Source organism: Sylvia atricapilla, chromosome 2 (genome assembly GCF_009819655.1).
Source record: "Sylvia atricapilla isolate bSylAtr1 chromosome 2, bSylAtr1.pri, whole genome shotgun sequence".
Lineage (NCBI taxonomy): Eukaryota > Metazoa > Chordata > Aves > Passeriformes > Sylviidae > Sylvia > Sylvia atricapilla.
Window position 1 is genome coordinate 35,488,351 of NC_089141.1, and position 23,922 is coordinate 35,512,272.

The window sequence follows — 23,922 nt, forward strand, 5'->3', positions numbered from 1 at the left end:
CTCAAGAAAGTATCTATAAGTATTAAACACCGATTATCTCCAACTCCTATTGCTTCTTTGTCTATTCCTTACACTAAAAAAAGTGGTTCAGCCCTGGTTCTGTGTCCCATTAGATTACAATTCAAGTCTTTAATCTTCTCCCTGAGCTTTCTGTCAGATGTTACAACTAGTTTCTTCATTTATTTTTAAGACATAAATTTGGGTGGGTTTTTTTCCTCAGTCAGATCAGAAATATGTTTTGATATATTATAACAACAATAAAAGTATAAAAAGCTAAGCACCTCTTCATCATTATTATAGGCCTAGCAATATGTATTTCCCCCAATTTTATTGCTATCTGTCCAAGACTGAAGCATAACTTAATATAGGCTTCACCCTGCTTCACTCTGGCGTGCCATAATCTGCTGAAAATGAAATTGTATGGAATGCAAGTCCTATGCCATTTAACTTACAGAGCATTTTATTTCAGCTGTCTTTTGAACAGTTCCCAGGCTAGTTCATTACAACTGCTTCTTAAAACTGCTCATGTTCCTTCTGGTAATGTATTCTGCAAACCCTTCCACATATGATGGAAATCTAAAGTTTCATTTCTCTCTGAGGCCAACATCTGTTTGTGCAGTATTACAGTAAAAGTATAGCTGTATTTTTCTTCTCTTAAGAAATTATGGGTGAACAGGGCTTGATCAAGAAAAGTAATAAAATACTTGCTTAAAAAAGAGCCAAGTAACAAAGCAACAAAGAAATATCATGAGTGATGGGTCAGGTCTCCTAGTCTGACCAAAGAGTCCTGTGTGTGGCCTTTCCCAAGCCATTAATTGGACTATTTTGGATTTCAAAACCTTTGAATAATAAGATTTTTCCTTTTTACTTACTGTAAAATTAGATGTGTGCTTTCACAGGCATATTCTGGAAAAGATACTTTTTGTTTCTGCACTAAGAAAGAATGAACTCTTGAGATTTCAGCTTTCAGTACTACAGTTTTGTCAAGGGTTTTGCTGCCGCACTGCCCACAGCAATCTATGGCATACAAAGTCTGGAAAACACATTTTCCCAGGGAGTGACTTCTCCAGTGGCAAAACTCACAAAATGTCATCAGAGCGACACATGCATAATGTAGCTTGTGAAAGGCAAAGCTTGGAAAATAGTGATTCTTATTGTTTATCAGAGTCAGTGTGTGGTATATTGAAATGGGTGTAATAGGCAGCAAGGGCAGCACTCTGGCCTGTTCTGCCCCTGTCCAAGTTTCCTTAACAATACTGAAGTTTTAAAGACAGATTTGAGGCAAAAAAGCATGGCATTCATTCACATTTTTAGTGTTTGTAAGCATTCATAAACTGCAACAGAAAGGAGGCAAATAGGTGCTGGAGGGGAAAGTGAAATAGTTGGCAATAAAGACAGCCATGACTGACAAAGGAAGAGCAAGGATGTAATAAAAAAAATCCTTCTGTGTCACCAGTGCCCTGAGATCAGCTGTCCTTGGTGGTACCTACTGATTGTGTGGCGTGTGCCTGTGTGGTAGTGAGGCTGTGTGTCCTGTGCCCATCTCAGGTGGTGTAAGAGCAGTCTGAGGTGTTACAGCAACTTGAAGTCTCCACTGCTGTCACAATTTGACGTTGCCAGCAAGCCCCAATGTTATATACTGGGCAGAAAACACAGGATTCAGCTGAATCTTGACGGTATAAAAAGTATATTTAAGCAACATGAGAAGAACTCTTTTGTAGCCTTACTAATAGTGAAAGGGAAAGGAAGTTACATAACAGTTCTAGAAGTCTCTTGTAACCAAGGCAGTTACAAGGAAGGACAAAACCTTTCCTGATGACCCTTGTAGAAATGTTTTCCAGTCTATAAATGCTGAAAATATGGGCTTCTTTATTGGGCTCTGAGTAGGTCTTACAGTTAGAAACATTTTACTTCCAAAGTCGAATCCTTTCTATTTCTTTTGAACTGAAAAGTAAGCATTTAATACTAAATAATGTTTCTCAGTCACACCATGCAGCAGCATAACATCTTCAGCCATTCAAAGTAAATTGCATTTCTCCAGATGCTTATTCAGGAGTCTGACTAGACTTCAATAACTTTGAATTTCTTTTTTCTATTAACTGTAGGTTCTTATCAAAGTGTTGGATAACAATGATAATGGCCCAGAATTCTCTCAGCCAAGTTACGATGCCACCATTTCAGAGGACATCCTCCCTGATACTGAAATTCTGCAAATTGAGGCCATAGACAGAGATGAAAAGCATAAGCTGAGCTACACTATTCACAGCAGCATCGATACAGTCAGCATGAGAAAATTCCGAATTGATCCCAACACCGGGGTTCTCTACACGGCTGAGAGATTAGACCACGAAGCTCAAGATAAACACATCCTTAATGTCATGGTAAGAATGCAGTATTCCTTGGGTCTGGCTGCAGTCATGGCTGCCTCAGGTGCACACATAGAGTAGTCTTCACTTAAGCAAAGGACTCAGTGCAATAAATAGCCACTAGTTTAATCCCACCTGCCCTGCTGTGCATTTATTTCACAGTTTTTATTTTGGCTTTTTAGAAAACTTTATTGTGAATTCATTGTATGGGATGTGATATGATTCTCTATCTCAAGGGGAGAGCAAGCAGGAAATTATTTAATCTCTTGGCATCTGATCTTCTCCCTCAAGGTGATTTGCAGAGTTTCTGAAGTGAGGCTGAAAGTTATTTGTGAAGTTATTCACAGGGAGATAACTGCTTTCTTGCCATGGAGAATGCTACAGCCTTTCTGAATACAAGCCTCATTTATAGCTTACTTTTATGGACTTATTTCAGTACATAAACTGTTGATATACAAAATAACTTTCTTTTATCTACATTTCCAAATCTTTGCCTATGCAGAAAAAAGTTAATTACCAATTTTTGCTTGGTGTGCCTAGACTACAGAACATAAATCTGTCTGTTTTCAAGTGGAGACTGTCTATCACATAATTTTTTTAATAAAAAAATAAGAATAAAAAAATGTGTTAGTTTAAACATTTTAGTCCACTGTTTTATTTAACCACTTAAGACTTCTGCAGCAGAGGCCTTCTAAGGAACTGCTCATGGTGTGTTGGGTACAGGGGCAGCTTTGGCAGGGCACCCTAGGAAGCAAAAAGTTGCCAGGAGATGCAGCAAGGAGCAGCTGAGTGTGATCTCCACTCACAGAATAAAATGTTTCAAGTTCTTTGGCAAGCAGACTAAGAAATAGCTATAAATTGAATCACAGAAACACATGGCTAAGAGAGGTAATTCCCTGGTGCTTGGTTTTGATCTCCCCTGATACAACAGGTCTTTTCCTCTGTTTAAGAAGAACCAGAATTTTGGGAAGATAGTGGTGGCAGGATTATCAGTGAAGCAGTGCTGAGCTGTTTTGGATGGGGTTGAGACAGGTGTGGTAATTTATACCTCTGTTGGCAGTTACCAGCACTTCATGAAGTGATTCCTGCTCTGTTTACTGTTGGTATAATCATCTACATATATAATCATGAAGTAGTCCATTGGCAGCTACAAGCACTAGGTTTACATGCCTATATGCTGTAAAGAAGGCAATGGCAAGATAAAGGAATGACCATTCAGCAAGTATTTTAAAAAAAAGGAATTTCTTGCAAACCTTCACCCAAATTCAAGATCTCATATGGTTACCACTTCAAAAACTCATGTCATGATGGTTAGTTGCAATGCATTTTTTTCAGAAGTGAAAAAAAAAGTCACTAAGATTTTTCTTGTTTCTTTCATTTTAGTATTTGCCATCCCATGTGTGAATGTAGTTCTTTGTGACAAATGGATTTTTTTACTATTTTGTATTAAATAGAACTGAAAGTAGTGTTCACATTCAGATGAGTAACATTTGTGAAGTTTTACGAGATGGCTGTCAAATTGTGTGTTATGCATTTGTTCCATAGGTCCGAGATCAAGAATTCCCTTATAGAAGAAACTTGGCCAGAGTCATCATAAATGTGGAAGACTCCAATGACCACAGTCCCTACTTCACCAGCCCATTGTATGAAGCCTCAGTGTTTGAATCAGCAGCAGTTGGATCGGCAGTGCTGCAGGTCACGGCTCTGGACAAAGACAAAGGAGAAAATGCAGAGCTCATCTATACTATTGAAGCAGGTTAGGACAGGGGCCAAAAGTAAAGTATCATGGATCATTGCAGATACAGAACAGTGATGTGATGGTGATTTGTCTTGACACACAATTCAGATTCTTTGGTCTACTTTCTCTTATACAGATGGGCAGAGGAGACACCTTCTTGTTGTTTTGTTGTTTGGGTTTTTCTTTTTTAATTTTATTTTGAAGCTCCTATGCCCAAAACTTATATTGGGACTTACTATACCCAAACTCATACTGGAACAGGTTGTCCAAGAGAGGCTATGGAGTCTCCTTCTCTGGAGATGTTCAGAACCCCACAGGATCCTTTGCAGCCTGCTCTAGGTGAACCTGCTTTAGCAGGAAGGTTGGACCAGATGCTATCCTGTGGTCCCTTTCCAGCCCAGCCATTCTGTTATTCTGTGACTGATTCATTTTCACCAGATGGCTATAGAGCCTGTTACCTCTAAGTCATTGGGTCAAAGCCATCACAGAAGATAGTTACTCAAAACTGCAGCCAGTGATTGGTTTTCAGGGTTCTGGTGTCAGACTACTGTACAGTGGATCCTCCATAAAAAATGCCACAACAGCTGGTATGTCCTGATATCTTTGCCAGTATTCAGACCAGAGGAGCACAGAGACTAAGAACAGGCTATGCTAAAACTCCTGCCACAGTGTTTTAATGGCACAAGGTCTCTTGAAACTAAGAGAGAGCATGATGATACCAGATGAAAATTGCTTTTGCTGTTAAACTCTGGATATTTACATTCAGCACATAATCTGTACCAGCAAAAGTATTCTTGTACTGGTGCAGCAGCACAGTCATAAAACATTAGCATTATCTCTGACACACATACTAGTAAATGTAAGTTTCTCTGGATGACATGAATCTGAAATTAAGAATTATCTGTAAGATAAACCATTGACAGATATATAAGAGAGGAATGTCTGGGAAAAAAGGGAAAGAATTAGAAATTTGTAACCTTAGAATTTTGTAATTTTTCATTTCTGCTTAGGGAGTTTCATTCATAATAGGAATCTTTCCACTATAATACTAGCAAAACTTGAAACTTATATTGCTGTAAAAAGAAGTCACAGGTACTTCGGATTGTACCCATATTAGGCAGATCACAAGCCTTTCCCAGAAATAGGCTCTGATCCTACTGGATCATTATTTATCCCTATATTATTATGAAGACTTGTTACTAGCTAGAATGGCTTATGTCATTTAGGAGCAGGCTAAATGACAAATAACTAAAGAAACAAGAATATCTACACCATCTCGTACTGATTTAGGTTCATATGATTCAAGCTCACACCTTAAATTAAGATGATATAACCTGAAGTTTAGAGAAGACCCAAGGAACATTTTTTCTGTCATTATATTGTATGCTCTGTGGAAGGAGATTACCTTCAGCAAACCAGAAGGTGAAGTCTTTTGCAGCTGAAAGTGTTGAACTTAGAATGAGGAAGATGTTAGCACTCCAAACCAAATATTTCCTTTATGCACTGTGTTTGGTCTTAGCAGTTACTTCTCAGTATTCTCCAGTGGCCTTTAACTTAAATTAGGGGCAATCTTAAACGTGTCCAGACAGGACAAAACTGTGCCTTATGGAACAAATTCTGAGCAGACTAGATCAGGTTCCTGGGGCAATGTTTTTCAAGACTATTCCCAGATTTTTCTTGACACCTTATTACTGTTATGGGTTCCCAATCATCTGGAGGTGCCACCACAATGTAAGGAGCATCCTGACATCTAAGGAGTATAGTTCCCATTGCATTGGTAATGTATGCATTATTACTATACATGATGCATACACAAAAATATTATGGTTAGAAAAGATGCATTAGCTGTTTGATGATTTCTAGAGATGCTCTTTTTCATTACAGCCTGTTTCTGTTTCATCATGAGCTCTCTCTGCAATGTCAGACCTCAGTCTTACATTTGCTTTAAGGCTCGCACTCCTCCAGTTTCATTATCCACAGATGTCCCAATCTCAGATGCATCAAAATTCAGTATTCTGCTGCAGCAGTTTCTATGATCCATAAATGTGCAGTTGAGGATATTGATTTTAACTGCAGAATTCAGATTGTACACCGCCCTTGGATTCAGGGGAATTACTAACCTCATCTTACATTGCTCTGAAGAGAGCAATTGGTAAAGAAAGTAGTTTGTGTGTAATTTCTTAAGAGAATTCCTAAAGGAGAAGAACAAGCTCTGGCCTTGCAGGAGGCAGTCAGTGGCTCAAAATTATTTGTATTAGCAAGCACTGACAAAATAACAGCAGCAGCACTTGTAGTGTCTGTAAATGTGACAGATACCATGATTTTTATGAGAATTTGTAGCTCTGGAAGAATCTCACCTCCTGGGTGAATAGCACAATTTTTGGTTTAGCTAGTAGGGTAAACTTTACTGATCTGAAAGGAAGGATATAAAATAGAAAGCCACTACCAGTATTGAACTACATAAAGTATTATATAGCTTAAATTAGCCTCCAGAATATACAACAGTTAGTGAATCATATCTTAAAAATAGTTCACATTACCCCTCTTCATTTAGGATTCCATGTATTTGGTGTTCCACTACAACTCAGACATTTATTGCTCTGTTCACAGCACCTGTAACAATCACTATTAAAACAAAACCCTCTTCTGTGTCACTTGAGATATATTTATCTCCCAGGGTGGGATGCATGCTTGGCTGTAGGTTGGAAACAGTTCTAGATTTTAACATGTGAATTACAATAGAGGGAACATGGTATAGGGATTGAAATTGCTGTAATTCAGTATATGCTGTTTACATTTAGAATTAAATTCAGAAAAAGAGTCTGTATGCTTATATATGCCATATATATATGCAGCATCCTATAATTCAAGCAAGCACTCAGTAAAACAGCAAAATAAGGATTGCCAATTAAAAGTGATCTCTAGTTACATGGTAAGAATACATACAGAAAGTTTTGAACCTGTCTTGCTGAGGAAGAGACTGGCAAAAAGACCAGAAAGAAATAAAGGCCCCAAAAAAGTTCTCTGATCCAAACTTACCATTTTCACCTTTACACTGTCAGTGATATCTGTGCTTTCATGTTGTAACAGGCATTTCATGACATTTTCTGCTAAATCTCATTCATGTGGATACATCCTCCTCAGAGATGATATGATAAACCTTTGTGCCACAAGACACTTGAATCTCTTTTCTGTGCTATTTGCTCTGTTTTATTTTTTCTAAATGCCACTTTAACCTTTTTATATTCAATTCTTTGAGTCTTGAACTACTGTAATCTCCTGCATGGTTTCTTAATATCCCATTCAATTAGAAGCCTGAGTTGTTATCCATTAGTCTTGTAATTGGCTTGTTAGCCTCTGATCTCATTTCTTTGCCTTAGGTGTACATGTATTTGACAAATTTCTGTAATTTAGGGATGCTTTTTCCTTACTTCAGTAGGAGTAATGTACATGCAGTTCTCACTCAGATGCTGATACTGAGAATCAAGATAGAGGTAGCAACACCTGAGTTTCTGTTGCTTTAAATACCTATACCATCTACTGACTTCTCTAATTAGCAGGAAGAAAGACTGGGAAGGCCTTTAGAATACTTTAATATTTAGGATTTTTTTGAGGCTTTTTAAGTAACTGCCTTTGAAAAGCAGCTTGTTGCTCCTGGTTTAAGTTTTCATCAAGTGAGTCATATTTTGTTTCTAAACTTATTCCAATATTTTTGTTGTAGGAAACACGGGAAACACATTCAAGATTGAGCCAGTTTTAGGCATCATTACATTGCTCAAGGAGCCAGACTTAACCACAATGGGACAGTTTGTTTTGTCAGTCAAAGTGACTGATCAAGGTTCTCCAGCTCTGTCTGCAACAGCAATTGTGCGGATATCTGTGACGATGGCAGATAACTCCCACCCAAAGTTCACTCTAAAAGAATACCAAGCAGAGGTTAATGAAAACGTGGATGTTGGTACTTCTGTCATTTCTCTCTCTGCAATCAGTCAGTCCACATTAGTTTATGAGGTTAAAGATGGCAATGTTGATGGAGTCTTCACCATAAACCCATATTCTGGAGTGATCACCAGTCAAAAGGCCCTTGATTATGAACGTGCTTCCTCCTATCAGCTCATCGTACAGGCAACAAATATGGCAGGCATGGCATCAAATGCCACTGTGAACATTCAGATTGTTGATGAAAATGATAACCCACCAGTTTTTATCTTCTCTCAGTACCTGGGCAGCATAAGCGAAGCTGCTCCTGTGAACAGCGTGGTCCGGAGTGCGAATAACAGTCCCCTGGTGATACGTGCCACTGATGCTGACAGCAACCAGAACGCTCTGCTTGTCTACCAGATTGTTGAATCAACTGCAAAAAAGTATTTCACGGTAGATTCCAGCACAGGTGCAATCAGAACAATTGCAAATTTAGATCATGAAACTATAGCCCACTTCCATTTCCATGTTCATGTTAGAGACAGTGGGAATCCCCAGCTTACAGCAGAGAGCCCAGTTGAAGTGACCATTGAGGTAACTGATGTCAATGACAACCCACCAGTCTTCAGCCAGGCTGTATTTGAGACAGTCTTGCTCCTGCCCACGTATATTGGTGTTGAGGTTCTCAAAGTCAAAGCTTCAGACCCAGATTCAGAGATCCCTCCAGAACTAACATTTAGTATAATTGAAGGCAATATGGACCATTTTTTAATTGACTCAAGCACAGGGATACTCACCATTAAAAACAATAGTCTCTCCAAAGACCATTATATGCTAATAGTAAGAGTATCTGATGGGAAATTTTATAGCACTGCTATGGTGACTATAATGGTAAAAGAAGCTATGGATAGTGGACTCCATTTCACACAAAATTTTTATTCCACTTCTATCTCAGAAAACAGCACCAATATCACAAAGATCGCTGTGGTGAATGCTGTTGGCAACCGCCTCAATGAGCCTTTGAAATACAGCATATTAAACCCAGGAAACAAATTTAAAATCAAATCCACCTCAGGAGTCATTCAGACCACTGGTGTCCCCTTTGACCGAGAGGAGCAGGAGCTGTATGAGTTGGTGGTGGAAGCAAGCCGTGAGCTAGATTACCTCCGTGTCGCTCGAGTGGTGGTGAGAGTTTACATTGAGGACATAAATGACAATGCCCCAGTGTTTGTAGGGCTGCCCTACTATGCTGCTGTGCAGGTCGATGCTGAGCCTGGTACCCTGATATATCGAGTGACAGCCATTGATAAAGACAAGGGTGACAATGGTGAGGTGTCATACCTGCTGAAGGAGGACTATGGACATTTTGAAATCGATAGAGGGTCTGGTAGTGTCACTTTAAAAGAAGCCTTCAATTCTGATTTGTCTAATATAGAGTACGTGGTTGTCATTCTTGCCAAAGATGGTGGTAACCCATCATTGTCTGCGTCAGTAGAGCTCCCCATTACTATTGTTAACAAAGCAATGCCTGTGTTTGACAAGCCCTTCTATACAGCTTCTGTGAATGAAGATGTAGAAATGCACATGCCAATTTTAAGCATAAATGCAACCAGTCCAGAAGGCCAGGGTATCATTTATATCATTGTTGATGGAGATCCCTACAACCAGTTTAATATTGACTTTGATACTGGAGTTCTGAGTGTCATCAGCCCACTGGACTATGAAATAAATTCTCTTTTCAAGTTGATGGTGCGAGCCAGCGATGCTCTCACTGGCGCTCGTGCTGAGGTAACTGTGGACTTGATTGTTAATGATGTTAATGATAATCCTCCAGTTTTTGATCAGTCTGCTTATAATGCTACCCTGTCTGAAGCTTCTTTGATTGGGACTCCTGTACTGCAGGTTGTTGCTACTGATGCTGACTCTGACAATAACAAGATGGTACAGTATCAGATAGTCCAGGACACCTTTAACAGCACTGACTATTTCCATATAGACAGCAGCAGTGGCCTAATTCTGACAGCCCGGATGCTGGATCATGAACTCATACAGCAGTGCAGCTTGAAAGTCAGAGCAACTGATAATGGGTTCCCACCTCTGAGCAGTGAGGTTCTTGTCAGTATCTCAATAACAGATATGAATGACAATCCTCCAGTTTTTAACCAGTTGATATATGAATCGTACGTGAGTGAACTGGCACCTCGCGGTCATTTTGTGACTTGTGTCCAAGCTTCTGATGCTGACAGCTCTGATTTTGACAGGCTGGAGTACAGCATCCTATCAGGAAATGATCGGACCAGTTTCCTTATGGACAGCAAGAGTGGTGTCATCACCCTTTCCAACCATCGCAAGCAGAGGATGGAGCCCATGTACAGCCTGAACGTCTCTGTGTCAGATGGGCTGTTCACCAGCACAGCTCAGGTGCACATACAGATCCTTGGGGCCAACCTCTACAGCCCTGTGTTTTCACAAAGCATTTATGTTGCAGAGGTTAGAGAAAACGCAGCTCCTGGGACAAAGGTAATCCATGTGAAGGCGACAGATGGGGATTCAGGTGTATATGGCCAGATCAGCTACTCCATAATAAATGATTTTGCCAAGGACCGATTTTTGATTGATGCAAATGGGCAGATTCTGACGACTGAGAGGTTGGACCGTGAGAACCCGCTGGAAAGTGATATCGATATATTCTTGAGAGCTCTCGATGGAGGTGGCAGGACTACGTTTTGCACTGTGAGAGTGATAGTAGTGGATGAGAATGACAATGCTCCCAAATTTATGACAGTCGAATACAGAGCAAGTGTCAAAGCAGATGTTGGGAAAGGTTACTTGGTGACCCAAGTACAAGCAGTAGATCCAGATGATGGAGCCAATTCCAGAATTACCTATTCTCTGTATAGTGAAGCCTCTGTTTCAGTAGCTGATCTACTTGAAATAGATCCAGATAACGGATGGATGGTCACCAAGGGTAGCTTTAACCATCTGAAAAACACCGTTCTGTCATTCTTTGTCAAAGCAGTTGATGGTGGCATTCCTGTAAAGCATTCTGTCATTCCTGTCTACATCCATGTTTTACCACTAGAAACGGTTTTGCCTTCCTTTTCTCAACCACAGTATTCTTTCACTGTGGCAGAAGACACTCTCATAGGCAGTACTATTGACATTCTGCATGTTTTGCCCAATCAGGGTGCTTTGTATAGCACAGTTAATGGTGAGCTACCTGAAAACAACAAAGACGGGGTTTTCATCATAGAGAAAGACACAGGGCTCATAAAATTGGACAAGAGACTTGACCACGAAATAAATCCTGCCTTTCACTTCAAAGTTGCAGCCACAATTCAGTTAGACAAAGTAGACATTGTGATGACTGTGGATGTGGAGGTGAAGGTGTTGGATGTAAATGACAACAAGCCTGTGTTTGAAACAGCTAGCTATGATGCTATAATCATGGAAGGGATGCCTATAGGAACAAAACTTATGCAAGTCAAAGCGGTGGATGCAGACTCAAGTGCGAATGGACAAGTCATGTACACACTCGCGGTGGAGTCGGGGCTACAGAAGATCACGGAAGCATTCACCATTGATAGCAATAGTGGCTGGATCAGTACACTGAAGGATCTGGACCATGAAAAGGGTTCTGCTTTCACCTTTGCAGTGGTGGCCTCAGATCTGGGGGAAGCTTTGTCCTTGTCCTCAACCACCTTGGTCTCAGTTACTGTGACAGATATAAATGATAATGCACCCATCTTTGAGCACGAGGTGTACAGAGGGTCAGTGAAGGAGAGTGACCCTCCCGGGGAAGTTGTGGCTGTTCTTAGCACCTGGGATGAAGACACATCTGATGTCAATCGGCAGGTTAGCTACCATATTACAGGTGAGAAAAAGCTTGCATGCTTTCTTCCCATAACCAGCTTACTGAAGAACTGTGCATTTGTCCAGTTTTAGGTGGATTTTTAGCAGAGTTTCAGAATTATCATTGTGAATGAATAAATTACATTCCTTTTCTTTCTTTTTTTTTTTTTTTTTTTGACAGAATTTGTAGCAAAGCTGAAAAGAAGGAGAGCAATGTGTGTGTGTCTTTGTGTCTGTGTTACTCTCTCAGCTTTCCAAGATGAATGCTTCCTGATTTGCTGCAGTGCAATGTAGTGCAGCCATCAATCCATCATAATTGATATGTCAGCTTGAAAACCATCATTTCTTAATATTTCAAACAAGGGAAAAGGAAAATTTTCTTCTTACAGAGAAAATCCTTCTACTTTCAAGCATTTAATTTATTTTTTTAACTAACATTTTTCTTTTTGAGATAGGAAAGTAGATACCACAGCCATTTGGAAGTACCTGTATTTGGAATGGGGACGGGGTGGGGCACGAATGAGTTTTATATTATAGAGAGAGGGAGTGCCATTTCTTATCAGTACAGATTTCTGGCCAGGGCAATAGTGATGTACTTAAAAGCACTGGTTAGCTGCCATGCATTGTTATATTCAGCATAAGGAAATTCTGATTACATTACTAATACATTTTGCTCTCTCCTGTTGTGTAATATTTATTATCATTCTTTTCTCCTAGATTCAGCCCGGCTTTTGTGTATGTTATGAGTGATGAGTGCTGCAGTTATTTTTCTCCTTCCATCTTGCATTGTTCAATAGATTTTTTTTTTTTTAGGGAACAGCTTTTTCACTCCCCCCAACCTTAGCAATTCAAGAGCTAGTATTAACTACCTAGTAATAACCAAATTATTGAAAAAATTCACATTTTTTTCACTGAATGGGATTTAACATATATAACAGCATGTAGGAAGCAGGCTGTGGGCAAAAAGTACTTAACTAATGGGAAAATAGTTTGTGTATTTTGCTCCTGAGAGTAAGGCTCCTACTCCTTTGTTAGCTATTAAAATGAAAATGGCTGTGGGATGGTGTGTAGGGAGAGGTGTGACACTCCAGTTAGCCACAGACTGCCTGTGTTATACATCACAAGTAACATAATTTTCAAAGCAACCAAAAAATTCATTGATTAATTAGCTTGAAATTTTAGATTCGCCGTAAAGGTTTGCAAAGACAGTGTGTTTATAATGCAATGTGCTGTAGGATATTAGAAGTAGGGGCAAAAGTAGTCTTGTGTGTAAATGTCAGGATTTAGAGGCTCTGGGTAAGGTGCATTAGCTGCTAGTGGCCCAGTTCCCACATATGTAAATCAGTAATGCCTTATACTAGAGGTTTTGGGATATTTGAAGGAGTTTGGGGATCCCAGTGTAGAAAGTACTATGGGAAACGAAAACCCTTAGGTTTGTAAAAAAGGTATGTTAGTGCACTGTGATCATTGCCTTTGTTGTGAAGTCTGGCAGTCATCTCTTATAATGAATTATGCCTTTGGTAACACAGAGTCTTTTCTTCACATACCTGTGTTTTTAATTTATCAAAAACTGGACTTTTGAATAACAGTTGTCAGATATGACTTATAAATTATAGCTTATTCTGTAGCTTAGTTTCTGTCACAGTTCAAAATATGACAGATATTTCACTGTTCTGTTAGGTTCTGAAAACATTAGGTGTCAAAGCCCAAAACTTTCTTACTGTACAACTACTAAAGCGCATGGACTCAGAAATTCCACTTCCTTTAAATATATTGTTTGAGCTTGAGAAATGTACAAGGAGAAATTGGGTTCTTTTGATTAAAATGTCAAAACATGTTAAAATATAGTTTCACTCACAAAATAGTCTATTCACACTTTACCTCAAGTTGATCTCAGGAAGTGCGCTTTGAGTATTTCATGGAATCAGATTAGCTAGATGATTATTCAAAAGCTGTGGCTTTCTGGGGGCTTTTTGATTCAAAGAAACTTCTGTGAATACAGTAAGCTCTGAGTAAAAGCGGTACATTAACAAAAAGGTAGAAGAAGACAAATGATGAAGCTGTCACGTGGATCCACCAAAAACAGCTTTGTGAAAATGCATCTGGAGAAAAGTAGCACACAGAAGACAGAAGAAATCATTATTTAGAAGAAAAGGAATTAACATTCTGGGGCAGATGTAATCACTGAAGAGTCCTTTGTGCTCTTTTGAGAAATAGAAATGCCTGTTGCAGTCTTCTGGTCAATCTTGAAAACGGGTAGATACATTTGGGTGGATAAATAAATATTATGCTTGGATTCCTTCAGTTTATGATTGTTCTCCACCATTACTGGCAAGTTGTTGCCATTGTCAAATCCATCTTCATTTGCATTTGATGGTGAGAGAAAATAATTTTGCACTTACTCTTCGTTATTTGTAGTTCAATAGCAGCTGGAGATGTTCACAAAGCAAAAGTACTATACATAAATCTTAATAGAAAATCAATAGGAAGTCCAGATGACACAAATGCACTTAGGAAGCGCAGCAGTTTTCCTTTGAAGACTCGTTTGAGATCATTGCCTGTATCATTTGAGGCAGTTTGCCTGAAACTGGGGCTCTTCTGATGTCTAGCCAACCTACACCCAGCCAGATATTACTGAGATTTAGGAGTGGCGAACCATGAAAAGCCACCAGAAAAATGTCAGCTGCCAAGACAATGGTACATTAGAGTGTTCTGCGTTCCTCAGTGATGTTAATTAGGCTTCATCAGGCACATAAAGCTATGGAGTCAATAGTGTTGAAGCTTGGTTCAGCTGAGGGAAGATGGACAGTGGAAGAAAGAAGTGGTATTGTACACAGTAGGTTATTTGCTGGGTTGATTGCTCAGTGTGAGCAAAGGTGTGGCTTTTGTTATTTTTTATCATGTATTTGAGATACTGGAATTCTGGAGAAGTGGATGATTCAGTGTTTGGGAAGGCCCTTGTGTTGCCAGATGAAGAACAGTTTCTGCAATTTTATGGTAGTAAAGATAAAAGAAGTGGATTTAGCATTGCAGAAGCTCAGTAAACTTCTTAAACTGGGAGTGGAGGTTAAACCCATCGAATTGGTGTGATGCAAATTCCTAAAGTTCTAACTGGGAATTGAAAGTACCTAAATAAATGCATAAATGTAAGACAGAAGCTAAATAAATAAGTTAGTAAATATTCAGCTCTCCCTCCCTGATGGGGACATTGCAGTGAAAACTGATACTGTTGGCTTCTAGTTTTCCATTCCCTTTTAGTTGCTATAATGGCCTCTGTGTGTGCTTTAGTAATGATGTGTGTCAAGATTTGTTTATTTTGGATCACTGTGTCTCTGCATTTCATTAGTATCTGGCTGTTTTCTTTCTTACTTAAACTTCAGCTTGATTTGGCTTTGTACTATTTGCTGACTAGGGAGGGAGGGAGGGAAAGCATTATTTAAACTTCAAGTAACAAAAGATAAAAGATACTGCTGATTTTTTTAGCCTCAAAGCCTTTCTAAAAAGTTACTGGAGTGTTTTTTGTAGCTAGCACTTCACTGTTGTGACATTCAAAGCAGAACATAAGAAAACTGCCAAAAGATTTTAAAGAATCCATTAATACATGTAGTCAGGAGGCTTCCATTTAGAAAAGCTACATTATTCAGAGTGAAAAACTAATTAATTAGAATGCCCCTAGGAAACTGAATCTGCTTGCATATATTAGTGAAAAAGTTAATTAATCACTGCAGAACGAGATCTGCATCAAGACATATGTATAAGTACTAGGAAATGGTTTCCTGGGCCACAGAGTAGATTTTTTGCCTTTCTATTTTTGAGAATATTTTCTTGGTGGCGTTTTAGTTTTATATTTCATTATTTCTCTTACAGTTTATGGTCCACCTTTGCCTTCCATCAGCAAGGTATACAGCCAGTCCTGAGGAAAAAAAAAAAAAAAAAAAAAAAAAGCTCATGAAAAAGACATGCAGATAAACCACTATAAGATAAACCAGTATTCCTGCTTATTGCATTCAGATCGATTCTTTCCTAGTAGAGTAAGGAGGAGGAAAAGAGATCTCAATGACCATTTTTTATACATATTCCCCAAATTCCTAGGTATGATTTAAAAGCCATTCCATTAGCAACAAAGCAACAGTGATTTTAAAATTGCTCCAAGGTAGTGTTACTGCTAACCATAAAAGCCACCAGCTGATTTTAATTAGATTTTACCTTTCCTCTTTTCTTAGCAATGGGATGCCCATACCTTGAGTGTATTGGTTCCTACTTGGTCAGGACAGTTAATAAATTCCTTTTACAAAAGGACTAATATGCAGGAAAGCCCTGATTAATATCATGAGGCAAAATAAGAATATTTAAGACTACTTTTATTAATGGTTTACAACATTAAACTCACTATGATAAGATTACAGCCTTTTATAGAGGAGAGTTAAGCTTTTTTTATGCTGGCATTGAACTGAATAGAAAGAATTTAATGTCAGTCAGCAGGGGTTTGCCTTCTTTGAAGTCACATTCACACTCAAGTCAGTGGACAGATTCTCATTTCCTTGGATTGTATTCAGATCTGGCCAGTAGTATACATCAACACTCTGTGTCACCCTCTTTAGGAGAAATGTGTGTTTATATGACACAACAGATTAAACAATGTGTTGTCTGGTGATTATTCCAGACTGTCATAGGAATCAGTGGGAAAACTGCTTGGTTTTGTGATCAAAAAGGGTGGTTTTCTATCAACATAAAATATCTGTATTTGATACATGAGTTTAGTGCTCTGTATGATTCAAAAGCCTTTTATAATTATAATGCCTATCTGACTAATTTTCTGGAAATCCTATTCATTACAACTTGCTTTCTTTGGCACAGTCACAGCTAGCACAAATGGTGACTCTTAACAAGAAGGATTTGCTCAGCCTGATTCAACTGATTTAGTTTTCATATTAAATAGAAACCAATCTTTCTTGTGGCTAATGGAGAAGGGATAGTTTACAGCCTGTGACCTCCTTCCTGCTTTTTGATGTAGAAAGAAGGTATGGAATGGACATTAGAATTTTTTTGTTTTAATCTCAACTTCAAGCTCAGACCTCCTCTGTATTGTTATTTTGACAAAAAGATCCCTGAGAACTGACAGAATTGTGACAACAGAAGCAACATCAGAGACATTAATTGCCTGACAACAGAGTTAACACAAATAAATTCAGCCTTGGATTATTTTTTTTTTAAATACTTACATATGAAATCATTCAGTGGAAGTACTAGAGGGGAAGGTTTAAGAACCTGGTCTTTCCATCCAGCTTGTACAGATCCTGTGACACGTCAGAGCCCTGATTAATTTGTAAGCAAATGTACACTAGCATGTTTGACATTCTTGAACTTGTTACAAAAAAGAATAAGCATTCTCTTAATAGTTTTATACCGCTTTTAAACATGAGCAACGTGGAAAGTAGTTCTCAGGTCAAATTCTGGCATGGAGACCATAGGAGAAAGCTTAATATGGTGGGCAAAGATCTAGTAGTGGGTTAGCTGCAATTATAGTTCAGCCAGTGGAGCATCATGGTGTTTATTAATATATCCTCACTCAGTTTCTGTAGCACATGAGATTGCTATGACTGTAGTGCTCTATCCTAAATTATTAAATATGCAGATATGTTTTTACAGACCAAGCTGGGCACAGAAGACTGGGTGGTTGGCTGTACTGGCTTTGGCTAGGGTAGAATTAATTTTCTAAGTAGAATCTGCTATGGACCTATGATCTGGATTTGTGATGTCACAGGGATGTTTTAGTTACTCTGAGCAGGACTTATGCAGAGTCAGGTCCTCTCCTGGTCCTCACACAGCCCATCACTGAGGAGGCTGGGGGTGCACAAGGAGTTGGGAGGGGTCACAGTTGGGACAGCTGATCCCAGCTGACCACAAGGATATGACCACACCATATGACAGCATGTTCAGCATATAAAAGTTGAGGGAAGAAGGAAGAAGGGGAGATGTTCAGAGTTAATGGCAATTACCTTCCCAAGTAAGTGTCAGGGTGATAGAGCCCTTCTTTCCTGGAGATGGCTGAACACCTGCCATGAATTCTTTTTCTTTTGCTTTACCCATTAAGCTGTCTTTGTCTCAACCCGTGAGTTTTCGTACTTTTACCCTTCAGATTCTACTCCCATTCCCACTGGGGAGGAAATGAGCAAGCAGCTGCATGGGGCTGAGCTGACTAGCCGAGTAAAGTCGTAACACTGGTTTAAAAGATTTTACTGTCTGGTCTGACAAGAGGTTTGGATCAGACTCACAGAAAGGTGATTGAAGGTGATTTCTTCCTGGACCAGGCAGGAGACTGTAACATTTCAGAGAAAAGAGTAAATAACTGTTGGAAACATTAATGTCCATGCCCACCTTAATTATTGCAAGCTTCTGTATGTGACATGTCCTTCCCTTCCCTCCCCTCCCCTCCCAATTATGTGGACCAAAACTTTCCCTTTCCCAACCTCTTTTTGTCACCAGGCAATTTAATGATGTGGAAGAGCGACATTGCCAGGTCCAGTGTCAGTGTTATGGCATAGTAAAACACTCTTCTGCTTTATCTCCTGCACACCTTTCATCAGCTTTCACTCTTGGATGCATTTGATCTATTTGTACTGCTTATCTTCCAACTGCTCCTCGAATGACCTCTTGTTAGGACTATTTAATACTAATGTGTCTGCCTGTGTCATGTAAACTTTCTGAAAAACTGGAATTTTAATAATCGCAAGAATGGCGCAGCTGTATGATAAAGCTTTCATTAGAGGATTCCTTAATAGAACCCACTTCCAGTCCTTGATTGCATAATCAACAGCTAATGAAATTGTCTTGGTAACAAGAGCTACGGTGTATTACATCCTCTCCTGAGACTAAGTGGAAAGACAATTGTACCAGCCTGAGAGGACTATTGATTGTTCACAGTTTGAATTTGATTACCCTTACAGGGAACTGAACAAGAGATCATCTTCAGCTCTGCTAAATGGATTTTTTTCCCACTGAAAGTTATCGGTTCACTTTCATACAGGGCATTCAGGGGGCAATAAACACAGGAAGTGTAATTTCATTACAGATTTCCTGAGTCTGCAAGTTTGGAAGCACCAAAAGCTGTGAAAGAAATGATGGCTGCATGGTGATGTGTCTCTGTGTTTAAACCAGGTGGGAGCTCTGAAGGGACACCACAGCTCACTGTGTGTTGCTTGTCTTATTGCAGGAGGGAATCCCAAAGGGAAGTTTGCTCTGGGACTGGTTCAAAATGAGTGGAAAGTTTATGTTAAAAGGCCTTTGGATCGGGAAGAGCAAGACATTTATTATCTGAACATCACCGCCACAGATGGCCTCTTTGTGACCCAGGCTGCTGTGGAAGTGACTGTCACTGATGTTAACGATAATAATCCAGTTTGTGAACAGGTGAGTTAATGCCACACATGGCAATCTGTCCCTGTGTTGAGAGCAATGCTTTACCTACAGGTGTCTCTTGCTGTTTGCAACTGTTCAGAGTATTCATAGGCAATGCTGATTTTCATCTTCATGGTTGTAGTTGATGAATCTGCAGTGATCTGGGAGAGTAGCAGGGTAAAGCATTCCTGTGAATCCAGGATTGAAGGATAATGATCTCATAAAGCTTGCAAAGGAGTCTTGTACACAGTGGCCTTAGTTGGCTTTTCAGCAAATGATGCGTTGTAAGGTGGCATTGGGCAGCTACCCCTCTCCTGCAAAAAAGAATGTGCTTTTCCTTCATAGCCCATGTGGAAATGTCATCAGTCTAGGTTAACTCCAGCTTTCCTCAATTTTCCAGATACCAGACATCCAGTGGAAAAGGCAGAAGAATGTAGCTTGCTGTCCTGTTGTCGGGAATGCATGCAGTGTGGCCTGACCACAGCTTTCAGAGTGTTAGCTGTCTTGTATTCTGTGGGAAGGCAATCCAGGGAACTGATGTTAGTGCAATAGAAAGGTCTGTGTGAAAGAAAAGACACGATAAAACCCAGAGTTCCTTAATGGTACTACTCACAGAAATTTTACATATATACATATATATATGAATGTGTGTGTGTGTATGTGTGCATGCATATACTCATGTAATTGCCATCGTTACATTATCACTCACTGATGGATTGCTGTCATTGCAAAGAACCACTCTACCACTCTGGAGAATCACAATCTGTATTGCCCTCAAAACTGCTGGATGAGGTGATAAAAACAATTGTTTCTGATAGCACACTCATCAAGCTTTTCATTTCATGGGTGTCAATGGAATAAACAGAAGATACAAAATGGTATTGCACTAAGCACCTAAGATGAGCCCTATTCACAGCCATAATTTGGCATTGTTCCTGTGACACCTCAAAGTTTAACAGTGATTCGAATTGCTAGGAATGTGTTGTATAGAGGAAAATTGTTTCTCGTGTAGAAAGAAGCACTACAAGTAATATTTTTAAAAAGATTGTTCAAAGACTGAAAAGTCTAAAGCATAGCTTACCTGTCTGTTTTTGACTCTAGGTTGCATACACAGCATTGTTTCCTGAAGACATTCCACCAAACAAAGTAATTCTCAAAATCAGCGCTAAAGACGCTGACATCGGGTCCAATGGTGAAATTCGCTATTCTCTTTATGGTTCGGGGAACAATAAATTTTTCTTAGATCCAGAAAATGGTAAGAAGACAACCAAGTGTTTCTGAATAGCCTTAACCCCTCTACATCAGGGTACTGGTTTCTTTAATTAGAGTTAGGTTACATGTGGCTATCAGCCAGTTGTTCCAGTTCTGGCAGATATGGGTGGCCATTTGAATGGTGGTGGCAGGAGGGAGGAAGAGGAACATCTTGTTGGCCAGGTTGGATGTTAGAACCAGAATAGTGGATATCTTTTCATCCCCCACAGACTTAATTTAGATCTGAGATTTGTCATGAAACAACAGGATATTTTGGGCTGGAAGAGAACTTTGAAGGTCATCTAGGCCAAACCCCTTGCCATGTGCAGAGTCATCTTCAAATAGATCATGTTGATCAGAGACCCCTCCAGCTGAGTTTTCTAGGGGTACCTGTGCCAGCATTTCACCACCCTAATCATAAAAAATGTCTTCCCTTATATCTAGTCTAACTCTACCCTCTTTTAATTTAAAACAATTACCTTTTGTCATATCACAGCAGGTACTGATAAAAAGGAAGTGTTTCTGTGTTAAGGAGTCCATAAATCTTGAGAGAGGCAGAAAGACATACTTGGAAAAACATGGTGGAGTTCATATGGGTAAAGCTGTAGGCTGCTGTTAAAGCCACCATGACTGGCTTGTCGTCCTTGCACTCATATTGGCACCTCACTTTTGGGTAAAGAGGAAGGGGAAGTGATTGCTGTGAGTTTTTAATCTCTTCGTTGGAATAAGCCATGTTGGTTTTGTTTTCTTTCCTATTCCTGTGAAACACATCATTTTGAGACACTTAAGCTGTCTAGAATTAGTGATGTTGCTACAATAATAATGATAGCTGCTGCTTTTAAATAATTTCAGGTGAGCTGAAATCTTTGGCCCCTCTCGACCGAGAGAAAATCCCTGCATACAACTTGGTTGCCCGAGCCACTGATGGTGGTGGCAGGTTTTGCCAGTCAGAAATCCATCTTATTTTAGAAGATGTTAATGATAATCCACCAGTGTTTTCGTCTGACCACTACAATGCTTGTGTCTATGAAAACACAGCCACTAAAGCTTTGTTAACAAGAGTCCAAGCAACTGATCCTGATGTTGGTAAGTGGATTACATTGCAAAAAATGAATAATGTTTATGAAAATTCTGTGGGTTGGTGGAATTACAGTGCAGATTTACTTTTCTATTGCTAAACTTCTTCATTTTTCTCCTCCTTCTTCTTCTTTATCCTCCCCATTTCTTTTTCTTCTCTTTCTTTACATCAAAATGCTTGTGTCTGATCTTGACATAATGGTATTACAAATAGAAAAGCATGGCAGCAGCCACAACAGCATGTAGTTTTCTCTTGATCAGCAACAGCTCTGTTTAGGGGGAAATGATAATTTTGGGGCTAAATTGCAACTTTCTTCCTTCAATGGTCTCACCTCTTTTCTTGAGCCGTGATTTTGAGTACCCATGCCTCTGTTTATGCAAATAATATAGTTACATTCCACAGGGACCTATACCTGATTAATCACAGCTTTTCTAGAGTTTTATACTGCAATAGCTCCCATTTGTTCCAGCTGGTTACTTTAGTATAAAACTATTGTACACTGTGAATGTACATTATAAATGTTCTGATTATTTAACTGCACATTCATTGAAAGTGTAATGGTTTATTATATGAGGACCTTAGCCTTGAAATGTGAGCCTAATTATAAATATTTAAAGGGGAGTCTCTTTGCATAATACAGTATTAAAACCTACTGAATATTAGAAAACTTCGTAGGTCATTCACTTGAGTTGAAATAAATAACTTATTGTTTTGGGTTTTTTTCTTCCTGTGTCTTGGAGGTGTTTTGTGAAAACCATGGCCTGCCTGAGTAGTTTCATGTAAGAAGTAGATCTTTCATTCAGTGAAAAAATGTTTCTTGTTTTACAAGTAGAGTGCATGCTGGAAGTCTCAGTTATTTGCGAGGCTGATAGTTTAGATATCCAGGAATTCCTAAAGAAGCATCAAATATTCATTATTAATGTATCTATGAAGAGCTTCATTACATGCCATGTTTGAAAACTCACAATTAAAACTTTGATACTGTCCTGAGCCAATTAGTGGTGGTAAACTACTGAACTGTCTGAAGAGACAGCGTTGTTATTTTCCACTGTTGTATTAATTACCATTTTTCTTGTAGGTGGGATGACATTCAAGGAGAGAGGGGACACAATTAGAAGAAAAAGTTGTCAATAAAAGTTCTTGCTAGCACAAACTTTACATAATAAGAGGGTTGACAATGGTTAACAATGAGAAAAAACCCACAAACCATAGTTGCTCTATGTTCCTTCTGAAACTAGAGAAGTTACAGGGAGGGATAGATATAATAAATGAGAAGGGGCTATGTACTTCCTTAATGCTTAGACCTGAAAATCAAACCATACAGTGTATCATAAGGAAATGACTAAAAAGTCCCTAGAACTGGATTTTGTTCTAATTTCTGTTCATTTAGTCCCTACTAAAATCACTGATTCCCTATTGCTAGACAATGAATGAGTTCAGGTAGTGAACTCAGTTCCCATGAGAGAAAAAATGTATTATGGATATTCCTGATGGGCTGGGATATTCCTCTAAGGCTTTTTGAAGTGTTATCCTGAAAACATCAGTGGAGGCAGTAGCAGTAAGCATCATCCAAATGAATTTTTAACATTCTGGAAACATCTTGTGATCAGTCTTAGAATTTGCCTGCTCTGCTTGGGCCGGAAGGGCCATGTACTGTAAGGACAGGAGCATGAATATTGAAGCCATTGAGAGAAAACTCAAAAGAAGTCCCTTTGTGGTCCACAACTAAACATAATTCAACAGAATCCTGAGAATAATGTGTTCAGACACTGTTGGATGATTAAGACAATTTCCAGTTAAGAGAAAAATAGTGTTCTATCTGCCTTGTGTCTTTGATATCTGTAGAAGTTCCTGATCTCATAATAGCCTGTGAAACCATGGGATTGGACCATAAATTGCTGTTTAATATATTTATAATTTGGATACATACTTAGAGACTAGCTGTACTAGCTGCACACACTAAGGGAGAATTGTGATCCTTTTTCACAGTATTCACCAGAAGATAACAGCTTTAGCTGTTTAGTATCATGTAAGTTCATTTTCCATAACCTCTACATACAGCTGGAGATCTTAAATTACATGGTCTCCTGAAGGAGAGAGAATATACAAAAGTCTGTTTGTTAGGATATTTTAGCAGTTTTAATTGAAAGCAATTCTTTCTCCTGTACTGCTGCGACTGGAAATTTTTAATATTTCCACAATATGGTATTTGCTACTTAGTCACCACCAGCTGGTTTGGAAATGTTCAAACTAAGAAATGAAAACTAAATGCTGTTTCTACATTTTTTCGAAAGGTTCACAGAAAGCAGTGAATTTTT

At 39.0% G+C, this 23,922-nt stretch overlaps 1 protein-coding gene across 1 annotated transcript in view; it reads left to right on the top strand.

The window, feature by feature from the left end:
- Positions 1 to 23,922, top strand: part of FAT3 (FAT atypical cadherin 3) — a 326,121-nt gene that overhangs the window by 242,419 nt on the left and 59,780 nt on the right. Inside the window, exons 8-13 of the mRNA XM_066341305.1 lie at positions 2,106 to 2,381; positions 3,912 to 4,122; positions 7,826 to 11,899; positions 19,091 to 19,287; positions 20,377 to 20,530; positions 21,379 to 21,612. Coding sequence (XP_066197402.1) covers positions 2,106 to 2,381; positions 3,912 to 4,122; positions 7,826 to 11,899; positions 19,091 to 19,287; positions 20,377 to 20,530; positions 21,379 to 21,612 — 5,146 coding nt within the window. The remainder of the gene's footprint in view (positions 1 to 2,105; positions 2,382 to 3,911; positions 4,123 to 7,825; positions 11,900 to 19,090; positions 19,288 to 20,376; positions 20,531 to 21,378; positions 21,613 to 23,922) is intronic.